The sequence below is a fragment of the Magnolia sinica genome, chromosome 7 (genome assembly GCF_029962835.1).
Source record: "Magnolia sinica isolate HGM2019 chromosome 7, MsV1, whole genome shotgun sequence".
In the NCBI taxonomy this organism is placed as follows: domain Eukaryota; kingdom Viridiplantae; phylum Streptophyta; class Magnoliopsida; order Magnoliales; family Magnoliaceae; genus Magnolia; species Magnolia sinica.
In genome coordinates, this window is record NC_080579.1 from 63,010,179 (window position 1) to 63,035,541 (window position 25,363).

General features: G+C 38.3%; 1 protein-coding gene across 2 annotated transcripts; it reads right to left on the bottom strand.

Annotated features, from left to right (window-relative positions):
* LOC131251382 (disease resistance protein RPS5-like) lies at positions 1–22,566 on the bottom strand. 2 transcript variants are annotated; one of them, XM_058252060.1, is made up of 2 exons: positions 22,380–22,566; positions 1–4,090 (listed from the first exon to the last, which is right to left on the bottom strand). In XM_058252060.1, the coding sequence occupies exon 2, from the start codon at positions 4,086–4,088 to the stop codon at positions 975–977; it is 3,114 nt and encodes a 1,037-aa protein (XP_058108043.1). In that variant the 5' UTR covers positions 4,089–4,090; positions 22,380–22,566; the 3' UTR covers positions 1–974. The 2 variants fall into 2 exon arrangements, with proteins under 2 accessions (XP_058108043.1, XP_058108042.1); XM_058252059.1 differs by having other exon boundaries at positions 1–4,093.
* Between the last annotated feature and the right edge of the window lie 2,797 nt (positions 22,567–25,363).

Genomic DNA, 25,363 nt, shown 5'->3' on the forward strand with positions numbered 1-25,363 from the left:
TTAAGGGCAAAATTTTGAAAGAAAATAACATATATCTTCTCTTATTCATTAGGAATTAAATACATAAAGGGTCCAAGAGACGAGTTGGTAATCCAAAGACAACAACATTTCAGAATCTTAAAATATAGCAAGATCAAGCAAATCTACCACTACATGTCCATGTTAGCTGCTACTCTTTTTATATATATATATATAAATATACACACCCACACACCATACTAGCTGCCACATGGGACTTATTCAGGCCGTGTCTAAGATGATGATCCTAACTGCTCCATTTGAGGCCATGGCCAAGAAATCGGACCGCTTTGAGGGAAAAGATCACAAAGAGGACGAACTAACCAAGGCTCAACCGTCATCCATCAATCTTGAGGGTCCATTGTTTGTACAATTCCACATGGCTACGTAGACAAATGATCTGCACCTTTCATCTCACCAACCCGGAGTGAATGTGTAACTTAAACATTAGATTGGTCGTTGAATCCTCTGTCAAATGAGCCACTTTCAAGTGAGCAACCCAAAGCAAAACGCACAAGGAGCATGGTTTAGAGATTTGGACAATCCATCTCTGACTCGATGGGACCCGATTCAGTCTGATACAATGAGTAATCTGGATGAATGACCCCCTTGCTCGCACCAGTTAGGCTGATTCTTCAATAAAAATTGGCAGTGTTGCTACTTGACCTTAGATCTCCCAATAGCCGGGTTATCTGGACAAGTCATTTTTTTGTTAGAATTCTGCGGTCAGTCCTTTCTTGTATAGCTGCCCATCACATAAGGGGCAGTAGACCATCCGGATAATTTGGTCATGAAGTCATATAGGCCCCCACATGGATGGGCCAAGGAATCCTGGAAAGCACAATTCAAGAACATGAAACTATTGAAGAGAATGGAAGAGAAGATATTAAAGGGACTTGGTTTGGACGCTGTTACCTCAAGCTACACTGCCTAACAGGCATTGTTCACTACCGCAATCACATATAACTCAATTTGTAAAATTTAGGCTGCAGAAGTAGCTTGGTGTCCTCATCTTCCCACTCAAGTACGTCCCACCATTCTCTTTCACCCTCGATAATGGACAGTCGTTCAGCATTCTGTCTGTCAAATGGGAGATTCTTTAGATTCAGACAGTCTTCAATCGTAATTGTCCGTAACAATTGCCAAGACAATGAAGTTGGTTTGCTGATTCTAGCCAGTTGAGGCAAGTCTCGGAGATCTAAATTCCACAGTTTTGGCAGTAGATCTTCGTAATCAACGGCCATCTCTACTTCCCTGTCGTCGAATATTTCCTCTATTGAGGAACAATCTCTGACGAAGAGGTCTTGCAAGTTGGAGAGCTGTCGAACCATGTCCATCGAGAAAGCCTTCTGCAACATGGGACATCCTGTCAAGTGCAAAACCCTAAGACTCACAAGGCTGCCGACCTGCACTGGCCCCTCCCAAAAGCTTCTCAACTTGGGCAAATGCCAGATAAAGAGATTCTTTAAGTTTGGCAATGCAACCTCTTGGATGCCAGTGCCATTTATGATGGACGCCATTTCATTGCATTCTCTAATGAAGCACAATGTCAGCCTGTTCATGTTTTCCACGCCGAATTCTGATAACTCTGGAATGTTGTTATTGCCCTCTATGTGAAACCCATCAGCATAATTAAGTACCTCTGCAACTGCATGAGACACACTTCCAGCGCCTTGATAAATCAAGCATCTGTTACATCTTTCATGTTCATAGGTGCCTGCAGAATCATCTGAGAAGTAGCCCAGCGCAACATGATGGCCCACTGAAAACCGGAATGCTGTTAATCCTCTTTTCCATGATCGGCTGCTTTGGATGAAATGCTCGAGATACTCCACTCTTGGAAAGTGGAAATCAAGAGTAGTTAATTCTTTCAGGCTGCACACCGCCATCAGTGCTTCTGCTACACTCAAGTTCCACCGCTCCTCTCTCAGATGCATGTCGATCCTCAGCTCTTCCAGTAGGGAGAGCTTCGATAACACACCACCAGGAATCATCTGCGGCTTGTCCATATCAATATTATCCAACATCCACAAGCTACCATCATCCTCTCTGATCCAAGGTCTTGAGAATATCCCATCAGGAGTCATTGCCATCGTCAAGTCCTCGATGGGAATGTCATTCACGACATTGTATCTAGAAAACGACACTTCCAAACACCCAAGGCAAGTCAATTCCCCGATCTCAGCAGGCAAGAATTTGATTCCTCTTGTACGGCAGCGAAGGAGGCCCTCATCTTCAATGCTAGTGCAGCGAAGATGAAGCACTTCGAGTCTCTTGAGTGCTCCTACTTGGGATGGGAGACCAGACAGATCTCTGCAGTCATTTAGATAGAGCCCATGAAGATTGACCAAATTTCCAAGAGATGGTGGTAATGACTTTATACAGGTGCTGCTGAGATCCAAAACTCTCAAGGTACACATGTGCTTGAAGAACGAATCTGGGATTGCTATCAACGATGAATTTTGCTGTAATAACAATGCTGAGAGCATAGAGCATTCTGGCTTCTCCGGTAAACCAAGTAATTGATTATTCATCAACGAGATCCTTTTCACTTCTTTCCATTCGTCCTCAATCGGGGGTTCCTCCATTCCAACACCAGCTCTTGCCAAGAATCTGCATTCTTCTCCCTTTGTGGATGTAAGTCTCAGTGCCATGTCTCGAATCACATCATGCACCCTGACAAATTTCGCATTCGGATACCCACTCAACAGAGATGAATCTATTAGTTTTTTCAATATAGAATGTCCTTTATCGCGTGCTTGGGCCAAGTTTTGTGCACCATTGAGGAACCCTTCCGCCCTCCAATATTCAATTAATTCTTTCACCTCAATTGGATGGTCTTCAGGATACAATGCAACATACAAAAAGCATTTTTTCGTGTTGTCATCCTTTAATCGGTCATAACTAAATTTTAAGCGCCTAAACACTTCTTCCTCCATTTCTTCTATCCAAGATGTTGCTGGAGATCTCAGCTCTGTTAGTGCATTACTCCACACGTGAACATCATCCTCCTTTCTCAAGGCCCCTCCCACTACGATGATTGCGAGTGGCAGACCACCACATTCCTGAACAATGTGTTTCGCCAATGGTGCAATGCTTGGATGATCAGCCACGTTACCAACTTCTTTACAAAACAATTGCCATGATTCTTCCTGTGACAAAACTTCCACCTTGACCTCCACATCAGTTCTCATCTTATGGCACACATTTCGGTATCTAGTTGTTAGAACAACCTTGCAATCGTTGCCCACGGAAGGAGCGGGGATTCCCACAGAGTCCAAATCTACTATATCCCAAACGTCATCTAGAAGCAGCAAGAACTTCTCAGTCTTTAAATATTTGAATAGCCTCAATGCAACTAAATGGTCGGGCTCAAAATCTTCCACCTTCAAACCTACCCTTTGGGTAATTTGGTTTTGTATTTTCCTTGTGCTCCATTCTTTTGAGACGGTTACCCAAATGATAATTTCAAACATTTGAGCCATTTCTGGGTGCCAGTTCAAATTTTTCATCACTGTCGTTTTCCCAATCCCACCCATACCCCAAATACCAATCTTTTTGATTCCCACGTCTCTGATGCATCGTAGTATATTTTGCAGAGTGTGATCGGATGATGTTTCTATTTCTATTGTTGGTGCTAGCATCATCCCAGCTACCTCCGGTGGTGCATCCACCACTATTCCTCCCTCAAACTTTGATTTCTCCTTAAGATCAGTAACATTGCCGATCATGTTCTGTACACGTTCAGCGAGCTTCATGCGTGAGTAAACATCAGGGCAACACCCTCTCAGACATTTCTTGTCCTCTTGGTATTCTTCTCCCATGTCATTCAACTGATTTTCAATCTTCTCAACCTCATCAAGCCAACCTTTGCATTCATTCGTGGTAATCTTCTCCGTTGTACTTCTATCGATCTCAAGAGTCACATCCTCCCTTCTATTGTACAAATCCCGTGCTTCCTTATTGAGCTTTTCAAAATTCCTATCAAGGTTTTTGATGTAGCCAAACCGACGTACTATAGGTTCCCATAAGCATTTCATGACTACTATCAAGGGCGTGAGGAAATCCATCCCTACTGCAAATTTTAACACAATGGAAAAAATTAATAGCGGCATAAATAGAAATATGTCACTATTTAAACACCATCTTTATATAAACCAGTATTCATAGTATCAATATTGATGCATGTATCGCACTGTTGGTATATGGAAACATATTGGTATGATAAGGGAAGTAACTCATGTATTGGGAGGATGATGGAATTTTTCAATGAAACTTCAGGAGATGTTAAAAGAGACGTTATTACACACATAGAACTGAAAACATTACAAAAACAATCATGCATAATAAGTTTTCATTGGATAGGGGCTTAAACTTATGGTGGGCCTAAACTATGCCCTTTTTCATAAGAGTGTAGTTTATACCAATGTTTTAAATATCAATGATATGAGCCGATATATCCCACGATATATCTTGTATCCCACTTGTGCGATACGAAACACGTAAGTACTGCAGATATATCCCACATACTCGATTCGATGAACATTTTAAATTTTCGATCCTTTTTTTTTTTTTTTTTTTGTTGAAATTATGTTGAATTAGTGTCAAATGATTATAAATTCATTGGTTCTTCATGTTTTGCATGAAAAATCATGGAGTTTAAGCTTTGATTTCAATATCCATTGGTTTATGTTTTCCATTTTTTTATTTCAAAATTTTCCTTCAACTAGCTATCAATTGAGACTAATTTCAAAGTGTTTAAGAATATTTGATGAAATGATCATCACATACATTCTAATTTTAAAAGTTGAGTGTAGGCGGTCCAATTTGGGAAAAATTGGAGAAATGATCATCACATACACTCTAAATGTTATGCATTCTATTTGAATATGGTTAAATTAGTTCATTCAGATAACACATAGCTTAGGACCCTATACAAAGGAAACCTATTATGTACACTTATTTTTTGAGATGTTATGATTTAAAAGTGTATATTAAGGTATATTTTAACAATCCCTGAAGTTTCATTGAAAAACTCAACCATTTCCCCAATGTTTCTCCATGTTTCACAAAAAGTGTGATAAATTACTCAATACAAACGATATATCCTATGTGATAACCGATATGTATCTTTATCCCAAGAATGCGATACATAACGTGATACTGATATTTCAAACACTGGTTTATACAAAATGAGTTGATATCATTCAACTATCCTACAACCAATTTAGATTAAACTATTCAAATTATGGGTCCCAATTTAGATGTATGATGACAAAGAAAAAAAAAACCTATGCTTATTTAATTGTTTAATTACTTATTAGTGGACATTTATTTGGTGGTCAAAAATGAAAAACATCCAACACTACTATTTCTACAAGCAAGTAATAAAAGGTTAAGGCATCCAGTTCATATCCTCCTGACATGGGGGAATTGATGTCCATGTATCTAGACCATCCAAATCGTTAAGCCCATCATGGAAGGGACATATCTCTAAAATTACATGGATTTAGTAATCCCAAGTCCTAACCAACCAATTAATAGTTATTAAATGAATGGTTAGACCTAGAATGGTGAGCGGCCTCAATTTTTATTTTTATTTTTTTTAAGAGCGGTGGCCTCAATTTTAATGTGCAAATTAGATGGTTAAGATTATCTTTGCAATGTATCTTTTGGGTTATGCTCCATTAATAGCTGGGTTGGTGACATGGAGAATCTACATTATAGTACAATTGTGCTGTGTACGAATGTAGAGTCATCGCCATTTTTATATGGTGTTAAACTAACATGGAAGTTTAGCTTCTAAATGAGAAAAAAATTGATACTTTGACAATGTGGTGGATGATAAAAAGGCACTTAGAAATTACCTAAATATTGCGAACACAGTAGTAGTTCAGATCTAAAAATTATGCTTATTTCATCATCTGACCGTCAAATGGATGGAAACTTATTGGACAATTAAGATTGAAATAAAAATCCAATGGCCTTACTTCAACAAACAAGTGTCGACAAATAAAATGTTAGAATCGTTCAACAATCTAGTTTGAGATCTTGACTTACCCAACAATGTTGTCCTTATTGTACCATTTACTATTTGCATTGTATCGAACCCCTATACGTTTTGAATCCCACACTTGAATCATAATCTGGACTTAATCATATGATTCAAATCTGAATCATACGATTCGATAATCTATATAAATAACTAGAAATTCCATTGAAATATATATATATATATATATATATATATATATATATATATATATATCATTTTTTAAGTTTTGTTACATTTTTTTTTTTGTGCTTTTGTTTTTGAAACCTTTTTAGGGCCTAACCACATTAGAATATCGCCTCTTTTTGTTCTTTTGAGAGAGAGTGGAAAGTTTTGGAAATTAGGGGCCAAAAGAACTTAGAAAAAGAAATTCTCATATCTTTTTCATCAGACAATGGAATCGAAAGCCATTTATTTCATTGGATTTCTATATAAAATAGGGATAAATAAATATAAAATCCTTTTTTTTGTCTCTTCTTTTCCTTTCCTTTTTAGGGTAAAATATACATTGTTTTATATCTTTTCTTTTTTCATTTATTTCAAGATTCTTGCCATTTTCTTAATAATTTATAATTTTATATGTTTGTTTTAACATAAACAGTTTTTTTTTTTCTCAATAAGTAGGGTTGGGTATCAACTCTCATTGAAGTCTTGAAGATGGGAAACAAGTCCAAGTACAAGGACAATGACCCTACATGGGATTACTATTCAAAGGTGGATGAGAACAATAACCTTCACCAAAAATGTAAATTTTGAAAGAAGGCTTATTAAGGAGGTGTATTTCGAATGAAACATTACCTTTCTCGCACTAAGAAAAATGTAGTAGCATGTTTCCAAGTGGGTGATGATGTCAGAGATAAATTCAAGAATTTGGATGGTAATAAGTGTAATAAGGAGCAATAAGAAGAATGGGAATACAATGTGGGAAGAGTTCCAACTATTGATGATGTGGAGGAATTGGGAGGAGGAAAAAGGAAAAGGACTACGGATGAATTTGTCAGAGGAAAGAGTTGGCCAAAAAAAAATAAAAAACAACAACAACTATCCACTTTAAACAAAATTTGGAAGAAAAGAGAAAAATAATGTATGTCTTTCTATTTTTCACTTCTCGTATATGAACTCTCCACCTTTTAATCCTGTGAAGAGCCATTTCTTCATACTTATGATAGAAGAATTTGTTGCATTTGAGCTAGGGTTGAAGCTTTCATCATATCATAAAGTTTATATATATATATAAGTTGGAGGTTGAATTGATAGAAAAGTACATTGAAATTTTCATGGAGGAATGGGACAAGATTGGATGCATGATAATGTTGGATGGGTGAATTGATGGAGTAAATTAGTCTATTACAAATTTTTTAGTAATACCCTGAGTGGTATGTTTTTTTAAAAAGATCCGTTGATATGTTTGATATTTCAAAGAATGTTGAAAATTTGTTAGATTTACTTGAGTCCATTGTTGATGAGGTGGATGAAGAGAATATAGTTCAACTTTTATGAATAACACATTCGCTTATGTTAAGGCAGGTTAAATATTAATGGAGAAGAGAAAGAAGTTGTTTTGGTCTTCATGTGTGTCCCACTATATGGGCCTTACGCTTGCAAACATTGGAAAGTTGCAAGTTCATTTTTGAGACCATGATGAAGGCAAGTCTATAACAATCTACATTTATAAGCACTGTTGGTTCTTAAAATAATGAGAAAGCATATAAAGGAAGAATTAACAAGACTGATCGTAACACAATTTGCTACATGTTACTTAAAATTGAAAAATATCCATGAGAATAGGATTGGCTTGAGGTCAATGTTTACTTTAAAGGAATGAAAAGGTAGCAGTTTCTCCAAGATCGCAAAGGATGTTCGAGATATAGTGTTGAGCAATGTAGATTTTTGGTAATTTATCAAGTTCTGCTTAAATATAACTCTTCCATTGGTCAAGGTTTTATGGTCCATTGATTCAGATGAGAGGCCGGCCATAGGATATATTTATGAAATGATGAACCGAGCAAAAAAGGCAATCGTAAAAAATTCGGGATAGGTAAAAACACGGTATTCAACTATATAGGAAATCATAGATCAGCGGTGCAATCTTTTAACTACATTGGCCCTTATATGCAGTGGCTTACATTTTAAATCGGAGATTTTAGTATGATGAGAGTTTCCATCTGAATTCAGAAATAAAAAATAGCCTATATAACTATATTGAAAGAATGAATCTGGATGTGTTATCATTAATTAACAAATGGAGAAGTTCAAAAGATCCTATGGTTTATTTGGAAAAGAAACTGCAAAATTAACAAGAACGACAAAACAACTAGGTAATTTTTAATTATTTTGCTTGTTTGAATTCTTTAAATAGTTAAATCATAAATGTATGTTTTGGTTTTTAGTTGTTTCTTGGTTATTTAGTTTATTATGTAATTATTTAATTTTAATATTATTTATATATGATTGATTCATAGGTTTCTGGTGGGAGTGCTACAGAAATGAGTGTCTAGAATTATAAGAGGGAATTTTTTGCTGAGGTTTATAAATTTCAGTAGACATTGATGATCTAGAATATCTAAACCTATTGTAAAATGGCCATTTGGATGATCTCGTTGAGAAGCTTGGTGAGAAATTTACTGGCAAGAGAAAAACATCTATAAAGAATTAGAAGCTTTTTCCCTTTGCTTTCCTAGGGTAGTTTACTTGCTTTCTTAGGATTAGTTTGCTTTTATTAGTTAGTAATTCTGTTTTGATCACACCAACTTAAAATTTTAAGAATTTACATTTTTGTCATCTCTCAGGTACTTTTTCACCTATTCCTCTTTATTTGTGATTGCTCTCATGTTGTTATTATTGTATATCTTTTAACATTGAGGACAATGTATTATTTAGGTTAGGGGTGAGGTTTCCTTTGAAAAATTCTTCAATTGTACATAAAATTTGTTGTTTTGGGGCTAAATATAAGAAGATAAAAATGGGAAGTTAAATTTTATGAATTTAAATGATTTTGAGAGTAGTCTGAATATTAGGGCACTTAGTGATGAGAATTATTGAAATCTAGAAATTAGTTACTTTGTAGTATTCAGAATTGCGTTTGTTTCATTAATTTTCTAATTAGAAAGTTTTAAACATCGATCGAGTCATGAATTTTCACAATTCACATCCAGCTTGCACTTTCAGAGATGAAGTTTGATATTTTAATGTGAATTGATGATTATCAAGAGTGCTAGGAACCAAGCCTGGGGAATTTATCCATCATGTTCAATTAAAAGAAATAAAAAAGAGAAAAGTTTTTAAAGATCCAATTAAGAAGAAAACAGTGAACATAGAAAGGTGCAACAAATTGGATGAAAAGATGTATGAAAATATGATTGCAATTTTGGAAAGTGAATATAAGAAGAAGAAAGGAGGGAAAAAAGAAGAATGAAACTGAGTGAAAGTCATTAATGGAAAAAAATTGAAAACTGAAAAATCCTCATTGAACTATAAGGTAAGTTTTGGTTTAGGCATTGGTTGATCTGACCATTTTGTGTAATTATTAATGATGACATGTATGTAGACAGTTGAACTTCTAGATGTGTTAAGTCTAGATATCACTGTGCACCAGGAACTCAATGTTTGGGATTTTTCAACTAAGCGATTAATGCATTGAACTCAATTCGATTGTTTACTAAGTGTTGGAATATAGGTTCATATAAGTTTTCAAAATTAGTGTGCGTTGGAATTCTATTGTTTAGATAATTGAAGGATCACATGAATTTACATGATGAACTTTTGGATTTGAAAAAAATCTTTCACATGTTTTGCTCGGGACTATCAAAATGTTGTTTGGGGATGTGATAACACCTAAATATTGCATATTTATCCTCTCATAAGCAATAATTTTCCTTCCATTTAAGTGTTTAATCAATCTAATTAGATATGTTTTCTACATGCGACGTGATTTGGATCTAAAGCCGAATTTGTGCTTAAAAAGAGGAATTAAAGCCCAAGAAGAGTATAAAATGAAGAATTGAAAGAATGAAGCATGAAAATAAAGATTTGAAGTGCCAAATGATCAAGGAAACTAAGTACATAAGGATGAAAATGGAAGATTCAAAGTACATTAAAGATTGAAGGAAAAAACAACACTTTTCGATTCAATTGATAGGTATTCGATCCCATCGACAGACTTTCGATAGGACTCGATTCCATTGAACTTCTTATCGAGAAATTCCAGATTTTTCAAATTGGTTGCTGAACTGTTCCTTCGATTCCATCGAACACACTTCGATCTCATCGAGAAAATCATTAATTTTGAAAGTTCGTTGCTGGATAGTTTTTAAACATTCTTCGATGCCATCAAGTGCATCTTCGATCATATCGACAAACATTCGATAGATCTCGATCCTAGCAAAGCTCCTATCGAAGAAGGCAATGACTGTAAAAGTACAAGTCTCCTATTTATAGGAGTAATTTTAGAAATTCTTAGGTATTCTCTAGGGTTTGGAGAGAGATAAGGGTAGGTTGGAGCACCAACGGCGCCTTTCTTCACCGATTTCTTCTTCAGGTTCTAGTAGTTTCTGTTTTTCTTTCGTTTTAGAGATAACTATGTTTAGCTAATATCTTGGCTAAGGCTTAGGAGTGAAGCTTGTCGTTTATTACAATGTTTTAGTTCATTTTAATTCATACTTTGGTTGAATGATGACAGTTAATTGAAATTGGTTTGGATTTTACTATAAAGCTTTTGGATTGTTTATTTCTGGATTTGTTGTAAACTTTGAGTACATTGGATGCTTTAAAGTGCAATTGTTTAGCTTGATTAGAGAAGGAATCAATCTATAAATTCATTGATCTAGAGTAGACTCCATTTACAATAGATGCTTTGAATTCCCTGCAATTGATGTCTGAGTGCTTCAGAGAATTGTTCAATTGAAATCATATATTGTTGGATGTTTAAGATTGGTTTAACTGTTTGATCTTCTTATTAGAATGAATTGGAATTCGATTCTAGTTGAGTTATAGAAGATGAATTGATGAACTATACATCGTGATTGCTGGAAGTGGATCCTTGGATCCTTAGTTGCTTTTATTATTGTTTTTAATACCCAACCTCATTTGCTGGATTTTCTTAAATCTTAGACCTTACTTTAGAGTAGTTTTAGACATGTTCTCACATTCCTTATGGATCGACATCAGTCTCACCGAGTTATTACTATATCACAGCCCTGTACTTGGGGTTGTCAATTCTTAGGTTCGATCACTCACAAACATCACGGTGGGCCTCACTTCTTGTCGTAGGAAGTGCCTGCGAGAGGCTTTCGCATGTGCAATCCGCGAACTTTGCCGTCGAATACCAACAAAATAGCAACAAAGCAAGTCTTCTATGTTGTATTTTGTTTCAATATAAAAAAAAAATAAAATCAAATATTCCGGTTTCCCTCCAAAATTAAAATTCGTGTTGCTTTTGTGTTGTGGGTTTAGTCCCACATCGGATCTTCCCAATAAACTTTTTCTTGTATATAAGATAGGCTTTTATCCTTGGGGCTTGAGCATCTTTCAGGGGGCATGTGAATTTGGTCATGCGGGGGGGCTATGCCATTAACTCTAATATATGACTTAGACCACACGCACGCGTGCACGCTGAGCCGAGCCGTGCTGAGCTAAGCCGAGCCGAGCTCATGTCCGCGTGCGTGTGCGCTTGTGTGACACATCGGGACAGGATGGGCCATGGTCGCGAGTGCTAGGGGTGCACACAAGTCGGTTCGGTCCGGTTCTGGGGTGAAACCAGAACCGAACCGTTCCTAACGGTTCTTCAAATATTGGAACCCGAACCGGACTGTTAGCACCCTAGAACCGAACCAGAATCGGACTGTGAAAAACGGTTCGGTTCCGGATCGATTCCATGGTTCTGGGCTTTTAAAAATCCAACCCAGTTAGATAATGTTCTGATTTTTTTTTTTCCTTTTTGGGTTATCCAATCAGTTGGAGCTCTTGCCCCCATTTTCTTCACTGGGATGTGTTGAAAGCTGAATGAAAAACCTCCCAACCATTATATAACAAGGATCAAGCATTAGAAAGACAATGAGAAAAGGGAGTGGGTCATTGTCAGTGCAGTTGCTGCCAAACATGCAAGATCCCAGAGGCTCAATATGCAAGCCCCACCTGGTGGCCACAGATGCACAGGTCATGCATTGCAAGCTCTAGCACAAATATCAAGTTGGTTCACTCAATTCAGTGGTCCCCACGTCTGTGTTAAATGACTATTGGTCAGTTTTTCTAATCGTCCATGTGCTGTGTTAGATACCCAATGAGTAGATGGCTAGATTTCCCAGCCAAGGGATCTACATGGTGAGACACACCAGATGAGTGGCTTAGATTTCACACATGTCAAACAACTATGGAGCTGAGATTTGCATTAGCCATGTAGGCAAGGCTGTAAGATTATAATTGCACAGTCATCCTTGTCATTAAGTCAACATAGAAAGTTAATATTTTCTTGCATATAGCAAAGCAAAACAAAGCACCATGTTTATCCTACTGATCAAACAATGAAAATCCTCACAACTATGATACTAGTAAAGAGGAGATCAATGACGCATTACAACTATCCAGCTCTGTTTACTATTAGCATTGCTATGTAACTTATATTAGAGAGCAACTTGGCCTACCCATGACCAGATAAAAATGATGGCATGAAAAGAAGAAGAATAAGGAATTCGATGCAACACAACCAAAATGAGCTAGAAGATCTATTTCAGGTAATAAAAGATGGCTCTGTACATGGCTGTCTCTGAGCTTCAGTTTCAAAAGAAATAAGTTGATGTTATGGATTATCTTTCGACAGAAAGAAAGAAATGCTATGGATTATCTTTCTAATATACCATTAAAAGAAGAAAGAAAATTTAAAGTAAAGGTTCAGATCGACGGTTCGGGTCAACGGTTCGGATCGACGGTTCGGTTCGGTTCTACAGGGCCCTAAACCAAAACTGATCTATATCCAACGGTTCTCGAACTTTTGGAACCGGAACCGGAACTGGTCCTGTCTAGAACCGGACTGATCCAACGGTTCCGGTCCGGTTACACGGTTCTACCTGTTCGATGTGCACCCCTAGCGGGTGCGGGTGCGAGTGTACTTGAGCAGGGGCGTGTGTGTGTGTGTGTGAGTACTCACGGAACATTTTTAAAAAAAAAAAACAAAGAGACGCCTAGTCGATTGGTCACACATATTGGGTTTAAACCCAACGGACCAACCCTTTTCAAAAGAGTGCTTAAGGCACCATTTTGGAGTCTATGTAAAGACTTCCGCCATCCGTTTTACTATACAACAAAAATATTCTTCTTCCTTAAAATCTGCTGTGTTGTTGTTTCAAGTGTTTTGGTTACCGAGTTCATTGTTGAGTCAACTCAACACTTTCGAGTTAAACTGGAAGTGGTGTGAACCCACCTACAATGAGTGCACCGCTGAGATCAGGTCATAGTCGTTGTATCCTTGAGTCGATCGCTCTGGAAACCTATTTCACTTGGGACGTTGTCCAAGGGGAGCAATTTTGATTTCAAGCTGAGTAACTCATGTCACGCGATCAAGCATAAATATTACATATTTATCCTCTCAATTGCACTAGTTTTCAATGAATTTAAGTGCTTAATTGATATATTAACATATGTTCTATGCATGCAATGTGATTTCTATACCAAGGATGAAACTGTGCTAAAGTGATGAAATAAGACCCGAAAGAATAAAAGTGAATAATTGAAGATTCAAGGAAGATTTGAAGTCCAAAGGATTGAAGAAACCAAGTGAAGAAGGAAGAAAAACTGAAGATTCGAAGAGGAGTTGTAAACAGAAAAAATACAGAATCTGTCGATCCCATTGAGTGAAGGTCGATGCCATCGAGTGGGTTTTGATGGATCCCTCGAACATAAATCAAGAAACTGTTGGAATTTTTCAACCACCATAGCAACTTCCAAACCACTTGACTTATTGTGCATGGATCTAGTGGGACCTACCAAAGTTAAGAGCCATGGGAAAAAGAGATATTTTCTGGTAGTAGTGTATGATTACTCCAGATTTACTTGGGTTGCCATTCTTTGGAAAAAATACAATGCATTTGATGAATTTCAGAAGATGGCAAAACGACTTCAAAACAAAAAGGATACTGCATAAGTTGTATTGGGAGTGATCATGGTGGGGAGTTTGAGAATGATCGATTATAAGAGTATTGTGATAAAAATGGAATCTGAGATGAATTCTCAGCACCAAAAACACCGCAACAAAATGGAGTGGTTGAAAGAAAGAACCAGGTATTGCAGGAAATGGGTTTAGTTATGCTAAATAGCAAAAACATGGTTAAAAGTTTCTGGGCCAAAGCTGTAAATACCGCCTGCTACATAATTGATAGGGTATATCTTAGAACAGGATTGAATAAGACTCCATATGAACTATGGTGTGGAAAACAACCCAGTGTAAAATATCTCCGTGTCTTTGGTAGTAAATGTTATATTCTTAAATATAGAGAACAACTAGGGAAATTTGACTCTAAAAGTGATGAAGGTATTTTTCTAGGATATTCTACAAATAGTCGCACTTATAGAATGTATAATTTAAGGACACTAACTATTCAAGAATTTGTCAATGTGGTTGTTGATGACCAACCACATGATGAAAATAGTCCTGAAATTTATATAGAGGATGATTTGGACTCAAGCATAATAAGGAAATCTGATAACAAATCCAACTCACCTCATGAACCTCAACCGTCGAACAACTTGCCATTCATTAAGGATCATCCCATCAATCAAATCATTGGAGATCCTACTGATAGTGTAAAAACTCGACGTCAACTTGAAGGTATTTCTAGTCATATGTGCTTCACCTCAAAAATGAGCCCAAGAATGTTATAAAAGCTCTCCAAGATGAATTTTGGATTGCAGCTATGCAAGATGAGCTCCAACAGTTTGAAAGAATGAGGTGTGGTAGCTAGTTCCCAGGCCACTTGAAACAAATATCATCGGAACCAAATGGGTCTTCAAGAACAAGTCTGATGAATCCGGGAATGTAGTAAGGAATAAGGCAAGACTCGTGGCACAAGGCTACTCACAAATTGAGGGCATTGATTTTGATGAGACATTTGCCCCCATAGCTCACCTTGAGTCTATAAGAATTCTCATGTCTATTGCATGTGCTTTAAAATTTAAACTATTTTAAATGGATGTAAAAAGCGCCTTTCTCAATGATATACTTGAGGAAGAAGTATACGTAGAACAACCAAAAGGATTTCTGGATCCAAAGTATCCTCAACACGTATAAAATTGAGCAAAGCGCTTTATGGTCTATAGCAAGCACCCCGAGCATGGTATGAGCGCTTGACGCAATTTTTGCTAAACCACCATTTTTGTGAGGGGAGTGTTGATAAAGCACTCTTTACGCAAAAGATTGAGAATATCTTGCTCATTGCCCAGATTTACATGGATGATATAGTCTTTGAATCCACTTGTGAAGATGTTGCTCATGAATTCGCTAAATTGATGAAATTTAAATTCATGAGCATGGTTGGTGAGCTGAATTTCTTTCTGGGACTATAAGTGAAACAAATGGTAAATGGAATATTTGTATGTCAGTCCAAATACGCAAAAAGATTTGATAAAAAGATTTGGACTTGAATCTAGCCACACTCGTAATACTCTCATGAGCACCACTCTCAAATTTTCTAAAGATGTCGATGGGAAGAGTGTGGATCAGCACTTGTATCGCAGTATGATAGGCAACTTACTCTACCTCACCGTGAGTCGGCCGGACATTGCATTTAGTGTTGGTGCATGCGCTAGATTTCAACCTGATCCTAAAGAATCACACCTATTTGTGGTAAAGAGAATTATACGATTTGTGGCTGGGACTACTGACTTCGGCTTATGGTACCCATTTGACACATCTACCATCATTGCTGGGTATTCAGATGTCGATTGGGCTGGGAACATTGATGATTGCAAGTCCACCAGTGGAGGTTGTTTCTATATCGAAAATTGTCTTGTATCATGGCATAGCAAAAAAGCAAAACTCAATCTCATTGTCTACTGCTGAAGCCGAATACATTGCAGTCGGTAGTTGTTGCACACAGCTTCTGTGGATGAAGCAAATGTTGCTGGATTATAGTATTAAGCAATCTACAATGACACTATTTTGTGACAATACAAGTGTCATTAATATTTCGAAAAATCCAGTCCAACATTCTATAACAAAGCACATTGACATCCGACATCACTTCATACGTTAACTTGTCGAAGAAAACATCATCATGCTAGAACATGTGCCTACTGAGCAACAACTCGCCGATATATTAACAAAACCACTGAATACCAACAGATTTGGAGATCTCCAAAAATTTGTTGGAGTATGTACGATTTAACATTACTTAGCAGTCCACTGGTTTTAATTGTCATATTTGAGGATGTATAGCCTCAACATTCTTTTGAATATATGTATATTCAATTTTGATCCTTGATGTTTATACTTGTTATCTATTTCGATGTCTTTTGGATGTACAAAATACTTAATTGAGATATATACTTGTACATCATTTGAAAATTCTTAGAAAATTTTTTAAGGACCTTCAGTCTGACCGAAATCACACGGGGTCGACTATTTAAAATGATTCTCAAATCCACATTCACTTGCCCTAACTTTTTGTCTATTTTACCCAAACATCGACTGGAGGGTTTCCTACCGAAATCCACTGTTTCCAAGGTATTCTTTTGGTATTTTTCCTCCTCTTCACATTTAGTGATAGTTTGTTCTTCTTTTGCTCGGCTCTTGTCCTTTTAACTCCTCTCTTCTCAAATGGAGGATCAAGAATATACTCCTCTTCGAGAGGGCTGTACCAAGACGAAACATGATAGAGGCGACTCCTTGAGGACCAAGTCCAAACTATGTGCCCCAAAAAGAGGTCGAACTATTTGCCAAAATCCTCGACCCTTCGGTTCCCAAGACATTCCCTCTCCTCCTCCAAGTCCTATAGCGGCTCAATTCGCTACTAGAAAAATTATTTGTGAAAGGAATATCGATTCTTCATGTCTTGAAGACTATAATGTCTATGATATTCTTCATCACCGTGGTTGGGACCCAATTTTGTCTCTTGGAGGAGAAGTGGACGTAAACCTTGTTAAATCTTTCTTGTCTCATTGCACCCAACCTGAGGATCATGACACCCTTGCCTTCGAAGTTAAATATCGCAGGAGAGTTTTCCATGTCACCCCTTCCAGGATTGCTTCCCTAATTAAAGTCTTTGTCTGCTTGGAACAATCCATTGAACTCGATATGTTCGCCGCTGCCAAACGATTTATTTGGACTAAATTTCTTTGCAATGGTTGGAACATTAAGTAGAGCAAAGGCAATGCTCTCCGAGCAACAACGGTGTCCAATGACTATCGCATTCTTCACCTCATATTCGTCTCAAATGTCTATTCCCGCTCAGGCAACTACATTGAACTCACCCCATTCATGGTTGAGATTCTCTATAAACTTGGAACGAGGGAGCCCATGTGTCTTCCAACAATGATCTTTCATCAAATCGTTTCCGCTTTCGAATCAAATACCTCTGGAATACCATTCGGACGGTTGCTCTGTCAGTTAGCCAACCAGTTGGGCCTGAAGGGAAACAAGGTCGAAACAATCAATCACCGCACCTCAATTCATAGCCAACAGCCTTAAGAAGATGAAACTTTCATCTGGGCATGGGTCTGGCGACCAAGCTGAAGATGAATAACCCCGCGAAGATGCTCCTGACCCTACTGAAGGTGCTGCAAGTCCACAACCTTCACCTCCTGCACCTATGACGTCTTTAGACGACATTCTGGCCTCTATCAGAGAACAGCAAGGGCAGATAATTAAGCGATAGTCCAAGTTGGAGAGAATAGTTCATTCTATACAGCGGACTATGTAGCAGATTGCTGCTCATTTGTCATGCCACCAAGATGATCCTATGGATACTAGGCCGCCCAGCCCCTTTTAGTCTACTGTTATATGTGAATGTGTACTGGTGATTTCTGTTTGGATATTTTTGGTCTTCACCCCAACACTTTTTGTCTTGGGTGATGCAGTGGTTTATAGACTAAACTAACATCTAAAGCCTGAGATTTTGTTGCTCCCTTCGGCTTTACATTAATCTTATGATACTTTGTATTTTGGATCCTTATGCCCCTAAGGGCTTCACATCTTTTTAGATGCTGATGATTCTACCCAAGCTTGGGGTAGCTATTTTGATGAAACTTTTAAGGTTTAAATGCTGATATCTTTTATGTTCATGTCAGTTATTCTCTTTCATGGTTATATTCATCTTGTTTGACATGAGATTTTCACATAATGTTTACCTCTTTCTGCTTCTACATTTTGCCCTTATGGGATTTGTCTATTCTCTCTCTTTAAACTGAGTTTTATCAAAAATTGTTATTGGCCTACTTCTTGGAATATCCTTTGCTAATGACTAACGAAAAGGGGAGAAAAACCTACCCACGAAAACAACCCACTTTCTTCTGCAGAGATTGTTCTACCTTCGTTGCAGGTTGATCATGGAAGAAACTCAGGGGGAGCAACATTATTGTGTTACATGTCTAAATTTCTTTTGAGTTGTAAATCGGTATATTGATATGTAATCCTTTATTGTTTTGGTATGTCATTGGTATAGACCATGACAATGTCATATGTTTGTTTTGTCACGTAATTGACAAAGGTGGAGATTGTTAGTGCACTTACCTTGCACACTTGTTTGTCAATCAAGTGACTCGTGTCAAGTAGTTGGATGATTCCTTTGAAAATGAAGACCGACGACGCAATAGGAGCAGAAGCATCAAGCAACATTCACAAAGTAAAGAGAAGCTCATACGATCTTGATCATATCTGTAGATGATCCTGACCCGAATAGGAAACCCTACTTAGATCATCTATCCAAAGCCTTTTTAAGTTCATATTTTCTATCCTTCTGGATTTGGCTTTAGAAAGTTCAAAGTTGTTGGAAGAATTGCAGGAAAAAAACTTAAAACAGAAAAATTTGTCTAATCTTCAGTTGGAGTAGGTGCCACCGAAAGTGACCAAAACAGTCCAGCAACATTTGGATTTAATTCGGTCCCACCGACATGAATTTCGGTCCCACCGATTCCCACCGAAGACAACTATCGGTGCCACCAAAAGTGACTAAATTCATCTAGCAACTTCAGGACTTAATTCGGTGCCACCGAGAGATAATTCGGTCCCACCGATGACAGTTCGGTGCGACCGAAGGTTCCCTCGGTAGGACCGAAAAGTAGCCGTTATAGATCCATTGGAACTTTTTCTCTATAAAAGGAGCACCTAGAACTTTATGAAAAGTGTGGATTAAGGCAATCTAGAGTCCTTAGTGCATCGCAAGCTCAACCCACTCATCCTAAACTATATCCACGTGAGATTCATGTTCTTTTCATTGTGATTCCTCACTTTAATGAGCATTCAAAGCTCCTATTAATGAAGAACATGATCTCAAGCCTTCTCTAGAGTATTGAGACCAAACCTATTGGCAAATCCTTAGTCTCCATGATACTCTAGAGCATCCATTAGTTGAATCCCTTACGAAACTCATTCACCATCTTTCATAGGAGATTCAACCCACTCTCGTTACCTTGGTTACCCTAATAGGAACATATGCAAGGTATTTAATCGTGAAGCTGAAACAACAGAAAAATCACAACATCGTGATCCTGGGAGCATCGAGGAGCTGATTGAAGCACGAGAGAGCAAAGATCAACCAACCCAAGAAGAACTACAAAAAGGGACTCAATCCGACAAGTATCAGTGTTAAGAGTCCATAAGTTAGTCTCTATCCTCGTGTAGGATCGAGGCTAAGAGTTTGCAATCCACAAACTCGTCTAGGTGCCTTATGTGAGACCTTGGCCTGTGTGGCTTAAACGTATGTGCCTTGTGCGGGAACTTGGCCTGTGGCCTAAACGTAGGTGCCTTGTGTGGGACCTTGGCCTGTGTGGCCTAAACGTAGGTGCCTAATGTGGGACCTTGGCCGGTGTAGCCTAAACATAGATTCTTAGTGTAGGACATTTTCTCTTGTGTAGGACATAAATTGTAGAGTCCTTTATGTACGGCGGTAAAGGTTTATGGTGAACCTGATTTAAAACCATTGATAGTGAAATCTGACACACTCTAGGAGAGAGTGCGTCTGCCGAGAGTGGAGTAGGCACGTAGCCAAACCACTATGTTTGGAATTGTCATTTGCGCATCTGTTTAATTATGCTTGTCTTAATGCTTAATTCTATATGCATGATCAGATGAATGCCTTGGATTAATAGGTAGCATGTTCCATACACACATGTTCACAATGTTATAGGCTAGTTGCTTTAGTTGCATATCTTGAGTAGCCTATCTAATTGGACCCTCTATTGGCTTGGAAGCCTTTTGAGTTATATTACGTTGCTTAATTTAATTGAAAATTAGTTTAAGTTAGGCAATGAAGTTTTTTAAATTAGCATAATCATTGAAAAGTACTATTCATCCCCCTCTAGGACTCTTGAACTATTAATTCCATACTTCTACTACAGCGGTCTAAACCGCAATTTCAGTTTGAGTGCTTCATGAGAGAATCATTCAATTGAAATCATACCTTGTTGGATGTTAAGATTGGTTTAACTGTTTGAACTTTCAATTAAAACGAATTGAAATTTGGTTCTACGTGAGTTATAAAAGGATGAATAGATGAATTATACATTATGATTGCTAGAAGTGGATCCCAGGATCCTTTGTTGTTTTTATTAATTTGTTTAACCTCTATTTATGTGCTGGATTAAAAACCCAAACAATCTATTTAGTTTCAGACTAGTTCTAGTTGTGTTTCACACTGCTTGTGGATCGAACTCGGTCTTACCATAAATATATTACTTCGCAACCCTGCATTTGGGGTTGTGCAATCCCTGGGTTGTATCATCACACCTCCACTCAATTCTACAAGTCTTATTCAGTTTTAATAGTTTATTTGATTCAATTTGAATATGTTGGACTCATCGTGATGTGTGCACAACATCAATCTACCCATCATGTGCATTACCTCATACTGGTTGGGGAACTGCGGAAGCACACAGAGACAAATCAAGCAAAGTACATGGAATTGCACAACCAAATCCAAACAAGAACAATCCGAATTTTATGTGAAAAAAAAAAAAAACTATGGCACAAAGCGACGAGTAATGCACTATAAAAGTAGAAATTACAAGAGATTGAGTCTTACATATTCAAACAGGCCTTGAGTTTACTTTATAAGCACTATCTATGCCCTTGAACCCTTAGGAACAATTTAGAAGGCCATAATACACCATCTCCATTCCCTAATCCCGATTACACCCAATATATATACTAGCACAACTGGAATATGAAACAAATCCCACGCTTATGCAACTCTGTGCGGGAGCTCAATGGGACATTTGATGGCATCAACACCCCATCGAGGATTTGTCGATGGCATCAAACTCCTTCAATGTCATCGAGCAACAACATGGATTTTCTGGATTTTTCCGATGGGATCGAGCATCCATCGATGGCATCGACATCTACTCGATGTCGAGTGGTCTCTCGATGGCATCGATAGACCCCGGTTATTGACATATTTAAGACATCAACAACAACATTGTCTTTGGCACTAAATAATTAGGCCCATCCAAAATTTAAGTAGGTCACAACATGTAAAACCATGTCTGAAACCTGTAAAATCACATGATGCAGAACACCTGAGATTTAGAATGGCTGGATTTCCGGGCTGTCCACTCATCCTGTTGGATCGCATCTGTTAAATGGATTGGATTTGTATATACAAAACAATGTGAGTCCAACATAGTCCCACCTACAATCTAAAAGGTTTTTAATGGTCGGCGTCCACATTCCAACTGCTTCTTGTGGTGTGGCCCGCTTGAGTTTTGGGTAGTCCTGACTTTTGGGTGCCAAGGAGAAGTTGAGTGGGCATCCTGCACGCATTACAATGGGGCAATAGAAGCTAACCTTAACCTACAAAAGCCTAGCAGCGGATCCAGCCCCGTGGTTGACCTCATTCTTGGGCCAGTGGGGAGGTATTGATGATCTGTCAAGACTCCAGTTCATATACACATCTGGCACGTGATCATACTCAAGCGTGTGCAGTAAGGGTTGTGTGATAATCGCCTTGTGAGATTACAAGGCGTCAAAAGCATGAAATATTAAATTGTCATAAGGTGGGTTTTTATGTATTTATTTATTTTATGCAACCAAACGCACCATAAACCTTAATGAAAGAGATGCATGATATACCAAGATGAAATCAAAGTTTGAAATGAGATCACATACCGAGATGCTTTCACTCCTGAGAAGAAAGATTGAGAGCTGAAAATGTAACCCAAATGAAAAACAGAGAAACAAGTGAGGAACGCTTGCTACTTCTCTTTGGCATTAAACAAGCTATTCACCTTCCCTTCCTAAATAGGCACTGCGACTTTTCAATTCCCTGACTATCGAACCAAGGATAACCAAGGACATTATTCACGAGAGCGAATTGCGTGCTGACTAAAGTCTGTTGGGCCTACCTTGTTTTATGTCTTATCCACGCCGTCCATCCGTTTTATTAGCTCATTTTAAGTAAAATAACCAAAATCGAAGCATACGAAGCTCAAGTGGACCACACCATAGGAAAGACTAGGGATAATGACATTCCCCGTTGAAACCTTCCCATGGCCCACGGTGATGTTTATTTGTCATCCAACCTGTTCATAAGGTCACACGGACATGGATGGAGGGAAAAAATAAATATCAGCTTGATCCAAACTTCTGCGACTCCAAGAAGTTTTCAATAGTTTCAATTTCCACTGTTTCATTTGGTGTGGTCTACTTGAGCTTTAGATATGCTTCGATTTTAAGAATTCGACCGAAAATGATCTATTAAAACGGATGGACGGCATGGATAAGACATACACATCACGGTGGGCCCCACGGTTTACTCATTACAGTTACTCATTAAACAATCCGTGTCCATTATTCACAATGTACTCCGGCTTTCAGTTTATGCAAATGCAACCCATAGCTCAAGTGATCTTGACCATTTGTCTGTTTGGACCAACCATAGATGGACTATACTTATTTAATCCTAACCTATTTCATTTTTGACATGGAAAGAGACTTAAAAGAGAGAAATACGACAACAGTCCACATTCAACTGAAAAGGTTAAAGATTAGCCACCGGATTTTCCCACCTAGGAGATTTTTCGGTCATGGTCCATCTTTTGTGGGGCCCAACAGACCAATGGTACAGATCGCTAGACCATGGTGAAAACCCATGGATCATATAATTCCTCTCGGGTTGCTTATGGAGATTGTATCCAATCGCGTGCATGAGATTGACCTGCTTGTGGGAGCGGAAAGTCCAGTGATAAAGGGCAGTTTTAGGGATCTGATCATCAGAACAAAAAAATAAAATAAATGCTGACAGTGCATGTGGGGCCCACAGCTTAGTGATCCAATCTGTTGGGCCAACGAGCCCTCCTGTGTTTGGGGCTTCCCTAAAATGTTCCAGATTAAGAGATCCCAACCATTGGATATACTAGCCTACAAATATATGGTTAAGAGAAAAATACATCTTTCCAGATAAAACCAGATAGCTTTGTTTAGGATCTCTCATCCTGGGACATCGGGAAGGAATCTCCCATTGTTGATGGGGCCGACTGGATCAGTGGTTGAGATAGCTAAAACACTGAATCTAAATCCACCAAATCCAGCCCATTTGCAGATGCAACTTTTGCTGATGAGCAGGACCGTATAGTCCTTCAATAATGCGATCAAGAGCTTGTCGGCCGATCAAAAAGTCTCTGGCTGTTATACGCGTGGAGTCCTTTGATAGTTGAGGAGAGTACGATGCCTCATACTCAGGCACTGAGATCTTTTGTTTTTGTTTTAAACACACTCACCCAATGTCGGTACTCGATCCATGATCTCAGCGTTGAAATGGAATATGTCTACCACAGCCATGGAGCTGGACCCTAATCAGGCTAATCCGACTTAAAGTGTGGAAGTGCAACCAACTCTCTCGTTTAGCGAGTACCAAAATCAGATTGGTTATGACATTCTAACCCATGCTTGTTTGTTGAAGTAGAATTATTTAACATATATAAGGTTCCATGTGGTCGAGCTCATGCGAACTTCCCATGAGATTGAGCTGTGTGCGCCCACAGTGATGCGTGTCCACCATCTACCCCATCAGTCAGATGCACCATTCCATGGGGGCCTGGGGCTTAAAAATCAAGTCAATCTGTAACTTGTGTAGGCCACACCACATACAAAAGTTGAGAGGGGTTACCCTTTATTAAAACATTCATAATCAATTGTTGGGCCCACGAAGATGTGGTTCACAAATCCAGCCCATCCATTATGTGTGTCCCACTTGGATAAGGGGTTAGACCAAGTTTTAGATGCATCCAAATTTCAGGTGGGCCCCACCAAGTGCTTTTTATATGTTTTAGGCATGTCTTCACATGATTTTAGATGGTATGGCCCACCTGAGTTCCGTATACGGCTGATTTTTGGGATATCCCATAATTTAAAGGGGACCCATCAAATGCACGGTGTTGATGTTCAACACGCATCATGGTGGGGCCCACACAGCTTGACCTCATGGGAAGTTCCCATGAGCTCCAACATAAGCATTTCCATATATATAAAGTGCCGGTAAAACATATACCGGCGGTCAGGATAGTGCCCGTAAAGGCTGCATCAGGAAAGGATTTACATGCGGTTATGCTAGGTGCCGCTTCATGTAGGATTTACCGGTGGTTTATACACTTTTACTGGCGCTTTTCCGAAACCCAACGAATCCTTGAAAAAGCGCCAGTAGAGGTCTACCAAAGTGCCCGTATAAGTGCAGGCCACTATTTATATTTGATTGAAACCTACATTCTTTTGTTTACATATTTGAAACGTAAAAGATAATATTATGGTACATCGTATGCACCTGAAATAACTTTGTTGCTACACTCGAATCAACATTGTCACAATTGTTAACTCCTGAAACTGCACCCGCAGAAAATATGTTAGATTTGCTGGTCCATTCTGTTGAGTCCTTTGTAAAAACTAATGATGGAAGGCAATTTGCCTACCATGCAGACTTTTGTCTATTCATTAATTGCAGAAGTAGAGCCTAGTAATGCATGTAATTCAGGCTTGATCATGACCCGTAATGGTCATAAAATAAGCTTGAAATGAGGATTTGTGGGTTTTCCAAAAGAAAGAACCATCAAACCTAAGCTCTATCATATCCCATTCATCAGTCAACCCTAAAAATTAAT

Excerpts from the sequence above, each read along its gene's own strand:
- LOC131251382 (XM_058252060.1), bottom strand. The coding sequence starts at position 4,088 with ATGGATTTCCTCACGCCCTTGATAGTAGTCATGAAATGCTTATGGGAA.